General features: G+C 37.8%; 1 protein-coding gene across 3 annotated transcripts; it reads right to left on the minus strand.

Annotated features, from left to right (window-relative positions):
* Positions 1–3,401: 3,401 nt before the first annotated feature.
* On the minus strand, positions 3,402–8,411 carry Gnmt (Glycine N-methyltransferase). Of its 3 annotated transcripts, none has more exons than XM_022080097.2 (8): positions 8,261–8,398; positions 7,942–8,098; positions 7,641–7,849; positions 6,722–6,849; positions 6,429–6,564; positions 5,695–5,815; positions 5,348–5,496; positions 3,402–4,803 (listed from the first exon to the last, which is right to left on the minus strand). In XM_022080097.2, the coding sequence occupies exons 3-8, from the start codon at positions 7,844–7,846 to the stop codon at positions 4,638–4,640; spliced, it is 906 nt and encodes a 301-aa protein (XP_021935789.1). In that variant the 5' UTR covers positions 7,847–7,849; positions 7,942–8,098; positions 8,261–8,398; the 3' UTR covers positions 3,402–4,637. The 3 variants fall into 3 exon arrangements, with proteins under 3 accessions (XP_021935789.1, XP_021935787.1, XP_021935788.1); XM_022080095.2 differs by having other exon boundaries at positions 7,937–8,098; XM_022080096.2 differs by lacking the exon at positions 7,942–8,098 and having other exon boundaries at positions 8,261–8,411.
* Between the last annotated feature and the right edge of the window lie 2 nt (positions 8,412–8,413).

An 8,413-nucleotide genomic window follows, 5' to 3' on the forward strand; every position in this document is an offset into this window, starting at 1 on the left:
ATACACAAAGCTAAAACACAAAAAAATAAATATGACCTACATATGCCAACTGCGAACCTCAACAGTAATCAGAAAGGTGTGTACACAACACACAGGAATCAAAATATTCAGTGTTCTTCTACACAACATTAAACTTTTAAATCATTACATTAAAGTATTTGAAATAATACTGAAAGACTATCATAACATAAAGAAGTTTAAGACAGAATTAAAAGAGTATCTCCTATCTCACTCCTACTCCATATAAAATTTTACCTCAACCAAAAATTCTCAGCTATTACAAATACATGTCAGAAACATTGGGTATGTGCGAATGGCGACGAAGTACAATGAATTATTCTAGGGCAGCCAGCCGTGTCGTGTTGAATCGAGAAAACACCATCGGAGATGGGATTTCCTACAGCTTCAGTATAATGAGGACAGGGATTAAGGCGGTTCTCAAAACACTGATGCTTTCTCCATTCAAACACCTGACACGACTGGTAGCAAAAGAAATAAATTCTTAGCCTAATCCCCAAATTTTAATCTATAAAATTCTTAAATATGATTACATCTGTGAAGAAAGCACTTCTCTGACATTTACTTGGATGTTTAGTAAATATTCCCACATGTAATTGCTGTAACAAATATTTCTTATTATGTACTGTCCATATTGTGATGTGTTGTACATCTTAGCTTTGTAAAGAATCTATTAGACATTCTACTCCGGTCTATTCTCGATTGAATTTCTGATGTGTATAAGAGCTCAAAAATTATGATAGTCTTTCAAAACTACTCTACTAAACAAAAATCCAGAACTCTCCACCATGTGTCCCTTACCTCAACCAAGTCCACTCCACAGCAAAAACCAACTAGCTAGATGACGGCACTCAATGGACGAAGTTGATTTAATTTCATAGATCCAGCTGATGGCACACATGTCTCACTTTATAAAATTCACACTTTATCACATTAAAATATATTAATTTCACAAGTCAAATTATGCTTACAAAACATGAGGCTATTTTCCTCTACGTCACTCTTGCGCGCACAGAATCACGGGAAATGCAAATTCGCTTCCGGTTTGATGGAATCGATATATATATCGATGGTCAGAGATCAAAAATTTCTCCTTACAAGCATTCAGCTGTTGGGTGCGTTCTCGAACGAAACTGCAAAAAATGCATTTTTGCCATACTGTCTGTTATCTGTCCGAATGTAACACCTCGAGAATAATGGACACCACAATGACCATACTATGCTGATGAACCTCGCTGAGTGATAGCCTTCAGTTATGAAGAGAAAAATTCCCACGCCCATAGCAGGATTTGAACCCCTGCCAGGATTCGTAAAATAGTTTTGTTTATAACCACTTGTTAATGTATGGATTCATGAATGTTGTTGTTTTTCTAGGGTGACTTATCTCTCTAAATAATCCAAGAATCTGTTCGGAGAGATGGAGGAAAATCAAGAATTGACTCAAGATATCCAGGAGCAGGGTTTGGGTGAGAGCATGTCAGACACGCGTCTTGTGATTTTACACTCATTCCTCTGACACGAACGTGTCAACTATTGCTCATTACATCGTGCCACTTAACTTCTGTGAACTACTAGGTTAACATCATGTCTTCAGATAATACCCTGTTCGTGTTCCATTGTCACATGACTCGCTAATATGCACGCGGAAGAACACACTTCACAAGAGAACAAAGTAGTACCATGCAGTAAAGAGACCGCTGGATAATACAGAATGTACCTTGTATCTTAGGAAGAGTAGCGTGTTGAATACCAACCACTGATCCGACGTTGATTTATTGCTAATCAGACAACGGGATTAGGATGAGGAATGTTGGGAGAAAAAAAAGATTGATAACCCCCGCCCCGAACATAAATTATGGCGTAAGTACGTCCTCTATCCCTTTCTTCAAACATATTTTGTGTCGTATAAAAATATTCTGGGCCCTCATTCCTGAAAACAAGCCAATGTCTACAGCCTTTGCTGTACACTGAGAGGTTATATACATTAACTAAGAAGTAACATGTAGCCTCCCTTGACCTTGAATCTAAAGCAGGCATATCTTAACAAATATGATCCGTTTTACTATTATCCTCCCATCTTCGTCTTCCAAGAGGTCTCTTTGATTTCGAGTTTTCGCACTTCGATATCATGTGCGTTATTTCTCGTAGGAATGCTACATTCCCAGACCATCTCATCCTGGTTTTGATCGCCCTAATATTATTTTACAGATCACAAATTATGAAGATCCCCATTATAAAACTTTTCCCCCTTGTCATATTACTTCCAAATAGACTCCTCTCAGAAGTCACAAACTAAACACAGAGAATTATTTTACATCATATAATTTGAAAAAGAAAAACAGGTTATGACGCCAGTCTCATTATCCAGTAGCTGCAAGACGTTGGCGATGTCTTGCGACAGATCAGGATCGAGTATTTGTTTAGACAGGCCAGTGCTACAGCATGCTAATAGCGCAAGGAGGTCCCATACATCATTAAATTAATTAATCTGGCAGGCGGACAACCTAGAGAGGACCTGTCATGTATCAAAACAACCACGACAACGATGTCCCTGCCAGCTGTAAATTGATTATCATCATCACGACTGTCTGGCTAGGGGCACCATGTACACACACCTGTAATGAGAAACTACGAGAACTCGATTTGAACATTGCCCCAGCAACAAAAGCGTGGGCATGATTCTAAACATGTGTTTGTAATCAAGTCTCTCTTGCAGTTGTGATGGCATCAGGTTGGCATGCTAAAAATTGAAGATGGCTGTCATCTTGGATGTTGCGCCTCGTAGTCTGATACGTAATGACCACCTCCATCATCAGAATTCTGAATAAGAGGCCATATCACCATGATAATAGGGGCAGTAAGCTCCTCTGAAACATCGGTCAATATCTACCAGACTTCATACATGGTGCAGCATCCCAAAGGACAGCAATCTTCATAAGCATCATGTTTGAGAACCTTAAATCTCACCCAACCCTCTGTAATTTACTAAACGATGAACAAATTTGAATATCGAATGAGGCCAGAGGATAAAAATTTCAAAAAGGTGTACTCTTTCGATTACACCGATGTTCCAAAGGTGTGTTTTGAGCCACATCACAGGCGGTTACGCCGGCAGGTCGCTTTGCTGACAACGCAGTTCAAAGGAATCGTGGGACTTACATCACTCTCGCTCAAAAGGAATGTTATCAAAGGCAATTTAACCAAGTCACTGTTTTAAGGCAACAATTACATCTTATAATTGTTGTGTAACACAGTTTCAACAACGAACTCTGTTCCCACTGCATTCCAGGTTGCGGGTTTAGTTCTTATGAAAAATGCAACAGACGCTGAACAGATCACACGGTATTCTTTGCTCATGCTAGACGGACACTTACCTCAAGAAATGTGTTGTGCAGTTACTGCCTTTTTTAATTTTCTTAATTCCTTTCGTACATTTACATCCATTTGAAGTGCTTCTAAAAAATCTGCCTAATGGTTAAAAATAATGTATACAATTTTCATTGTAAATATGCTCATGTACACACAAATAAACAGATCATAATTAAAACAAAACAAAAATCAACCCAAAGAAAGAGGGAATGATTTAATATCGTGACACCTCACCCTCTTTCACCCTTGTACAGATACAGAACAATTTCATGTCTGGATGCAGTACGCTGACTTTCACTACTTTCAGCGATATTGCAAAGACCACACCCATCTCACCCACGGCTTTTTCAAACTACCTAATTTGAAGATATGAATCAAAAACATTTTTAAAAACTGTTTACAGGAAACAAAATATATATTGTTCAAAACACGCCAAATATCTCCTGTCAACACAAGGAAACATGAAAACAATAAACTTTCACATGATACAGATAAGAAAAAAGTAAGAACCGGTTAACTCCTCGAAACTTAGTCCTTAAGAAGCTAATAGCTAGTTCAGAAATTCCCCACTTTTCATGAATCCAAAGATTCATTACCACAGTCACAAGAACACATCACCGGTCGTCATCAATGGCAAAATACTTCAATGTTAAATTAAATTCTGTGGTTTCAGAATTTAGGAACAAAATTTACCGCGCTGTTAAATTCTGTAGCCAAAGATGGAACTTCTACATCTTATAGAGCACACCAATTTATATTTCTACTGTATCACGGATGAAAGTCACAAAATCTGAAGGGGAGAGACCACTTGGTAATCTTAGGCATAGATGGGAAGATGTCGACTAGTACCATCTCGCTCAGGATGTTTAATCGTGGCAAATGCTTGTATTCACAGTAATAACCTATAACAGCTGGGATATTTCGTGACTAGTTGACTGTTCTATTATTAGCTTCTCGATAAAAGCTCTCCTCTATGCAGTGAGATTAGAAAATAAAAATCACCCTTACAGAAAATTTTAATTTGGTAGGAGTTTGTATATTAAGAACGTTGAAGTTTCCATCACGTGATTCCGACGCTTCACAAGAAGAGCGCGCAAAGCGTACCAAAACCCACTTGAAACTCTCTCCACACAAGTTTCCAGCATCTCCCTTCTGCTCACACTGCAGCGAGTGGAAATAAATTCAGCTTTACGCTGCAGATATTTAATGCTAAAAACAACTGCAAAGGAGAACTGCGTCTGCATAAGAAGTCATACCGACTTCTCTATAACGTGGATGTAGAAATGTGGATTATCAACTACCTGGAGTAACTTGAAGTCCCCGTAGATTGTATGCTTGCACTCTGTACCAAAGGTCTCCCGTAGCATCTCCCAGAATACCGCCAGTCTATGAGGATAATACGACAATCTGAACTGACTGAAAGACAAAACACAGTTTGGTTAACACCGCTGTAAGTCAACAGTTTCCAAACTTCACCATTTCTTACTTGAAAACTAATCACTGCCATTGCAATATCTGACACAGCTTATCAGTCTAAAATTTTTGTATGACATTACGGGGGGCAACCCTTAATTCGCTTTGCAGATGTTGGTTTTAGAGCCTCATCCGCTGTTTTGATTTCGAGAACTAAATTTTTTCGATCAGCAGCTCACAAATACGGGTATTGGCAAATTTAAACGACGATTAACACCATACTGGTAGTCGAGTGTGTGAATGCATTATGAAAATCCCTAACCTGTATTTTTACTTCAAAAAACAACAAATAAAGTCTATTACCATAAAACAAATAAAGATAGAATGGCTATTTAGTAATTTACAGAATCTATGACACAAGCCTGTTTTTAAAGAAAACCATTACGGATTTACAGGCCCAAAAAAATATACAACATACACAACGCAACTAATTCCTCTTTACGAATCATCATTCTTTATTGCCAGCATAATACAAAAAGACAATTACCTCACAGATTCTTCACCACATTTTCCATCAATGGTTGATAAATTCTTGTCATTATTCGATGCAACGTCAATCACATAGTCCATGGTGACAATCCTGGGTTCGCCGTTCACATAAAGAACAGAAGTTTTGATATCCGTACTGTGCTGACTCTGTAATCATATATTGCAATATAACACGACAGGTTCCGTTAAGTCCACTAATCCTAGGAACTGAGATTAGCTTTATCCAACAGACCCACCAAATTAGGCTTTATATTTTCACCTAATGGCTAAAGCACAGACAGCTTCCAAAATGTTGTTTATTAACTAATATACAAAGGAAAATATCCAAAGGCTATTTTTACTTACATTATAATAAATACATTTTGAAGGGGTGTACCCACTGTCCAATATATGGTCGTAGTTTCGATGGTCAATCAGAAGCAAACCTCCAGGTTTTACACACCGTTCAAAGTTCTTCAAAGCCAGTCTGTAATAAGAGTACTTATATGTACCATCGTCCCCCTCGATGGACTAGTGGTTAGAGCGCTCGCCACTAGACCCACGGTTCGCAGGTTAAAACCTGGCCAGAGTCGATGGATTTTTAAGGGTGATAAAAATCCGTAGCACAACCTCCTTCAGAGGGGAAGTAAAGCCGGCAGTCCCATGTCGTAGATTTACGGCATGTAAAAGAACCTTACGAGCATGAACGAGATGTTTCGTAAGCAAAATTCAGCTGCCATTTCTCACCCAAGTCTCTCCTGATTCTCTACTAAATGGATCTAGCAGACAAACCAGGATCGATTAGAAACTGTGCATAGGCAGTAGGCTCGTCACTCGCTACTCATAAAATGCACACTTCAAAGACATAGAAACCTCCCACAAGGGAAAATGTATGAATGAGAGCTTAAAAAAAATTTTGTAAACATTTTTAATCTCTACAAATACAGAAAACATAATTGAAAATAATGTTTTCATATGTGTGTATTGCTACTTTTAGGTGGACTCAAATATTTTAATTCTTAATGAGTTAACGCAGTCATAACCACCGCTGTGTGACCAAATGGGCCATCTAATGCTGCAACGTGACTATAAAGATGTACCTTTGATCTTGACAATCGCCCGTTGTGTCGGGCATGTGTGAAAATGAGTTACCAAGACAGATGACTGCATCAAAACCATTGCCAAGAATTTCAGCAATGTCATCAGGCAGCGTCAACCAATTAGCCTCCTCAATCACTGTCGGACAGAAAGAACACAAAACTCACTAAGAAGACGACTGTCTTCTGGAATTTTACGCCACGTAATCTGGTAGAAGTTTACTGACATTTCAGAGGTAGTTGCTGCCTTTATCATCAAACTCACTGAATTCTAAAACACACAAAATCTCACTCACCCCAATTATCAAACGCTTCTTCCTTTCTCCTATTCCAGCGAGCTTTCAACGCATACTTCAACATTTTATCGGAAGCATCAACAGAAGTCACTTTGAAACCTTCTTCCAACAACATTATGGAATCAATTCTGGAAGACACACACACCAAGCAGAATATTAATTTTCGGTTCCCAACTGCAATATTTGTGCTTTTAAATCTTTGTTCGTACAAATCTTCTGTTTGCAAACTCAATAGTGTCTTTTACACACTGTGCATTATCTTTATGCCTTGTATTTCATTAATCCTTTGATTGCTAAATATTTCTGAATGACTGACTGCTGTGCGTTACAAGAAACACGTAAATACTTTGAAATGTTTGTCAAAATATGATGAAGTACGTGTAATTTCTCACTGACGGACCTACAAAATGAAAATTTTATAAATTACAGACGTAAAGTGACAAGCTGCTGTCTGCACTAACCTGGAATATCAAAGTCTTAAATACAAAACAGATTAAAAAGTTTTTCGCGTACAAATTATAAATCTCAAGACTTTTTGTTGTTATTCCTTTAACTACTTTTGATGCATTTGATAAAGATCAATACAGCTTTCACATAAAGTAAAGGTTTTGTGTATCAAATAGAAGTTTTCATAACAATTTGTAATGTGTAAATCTCACACACTAAACTTAAATTCAATAAGTTGTTTAATAGATTAAACTGATGGACACGATCCTCCCATTACACATTCAATTTGTAGACCGAGCGCAAAATACACATGAAAAGGAGTACTGATGTCAAAAGTGTCGTGGAACTGAATGTATATTTTTGCATAAATTCCATATTCTTCAATGCAACGCCATTTTATGCAGACCGTCATTACAGAGATAGTCATTTGAGAAAATTAATAAAATGTCACGAGTCAGAATCGGTAACTCACCCCGTTCCGCAAGCAACGTCCAATACCGTTCGGCACCTCTTGGCCCGAAGCAGACCCACCAGAAATTTTTGATAGTGTTGTGTCCTCAAATTCTTATCCCCAATAAAGACCTCCCACACACGGGCTGCCTTTCCATCAGCATACTGGTCCCGCACTCCTTCAGCTGCTGTGCCCAGCGATCGAGTACGGAACACACTGTCCACCATTGACTTAAAAACGAATTACAGCATAATTAGTGGTGTAAAATTCCATCTCTTGTATTCTTGTAGTGCACATGAGAAACTGTATTGAAGTACCATACTTTATCTGCATAAAACGAATACTTTTTATGGGGGCCACTAGAACCCTTCCTCTTGATTCACCTTCAATTTGTATTAAATTAATATTTGTAAATTGTCAGAACTCTTGCACCACTAACAGTGCAAGTGACTTGATGATTGGTTATTGGCAGCATTTGCCTGGAGGAAATAAAATATCCAACTTTAATAATTCAGTGTTATGAACCATCAGATATTACATACATCTAAAACAGAATAATTAGTGAATTTTATAATGTAATGGACTTAGACTTCAAAACACCCAACTTTATATAAAATCAAAGTAAAACAATTTATACTTACTCTTCAAGATGTGTCTTGTTTTGAGAGCAGAGATGACTGCCGTTTCTTAGCAGCAGAAATCATTCTGCTGTTAATATATAGCCTATTTCCTAAAAGTTGACATGTCATTGGATGATGAAACAGTAATCTGCTGCGCTTAGTGTATGAGAATAA

This window comes from Zootermopsis nevadensis, unplaced genomic scaffold (assembly GCF_977971745.1).
Source record: "Zootermopsis nevadensis isolate Lab colony 2312 unplaced genomic scaffold, Znev_1.0 Znev_ptg000008l, whole genome shotgun sequence".
Classification (NCBI taxonomy): domain Eukaryota; kingdom Metazoa; phylum Arthropoda; class Insecta; order Blattodea; family Termopsidae; genus Zootermopsis; species Zootermopsis nevadensis.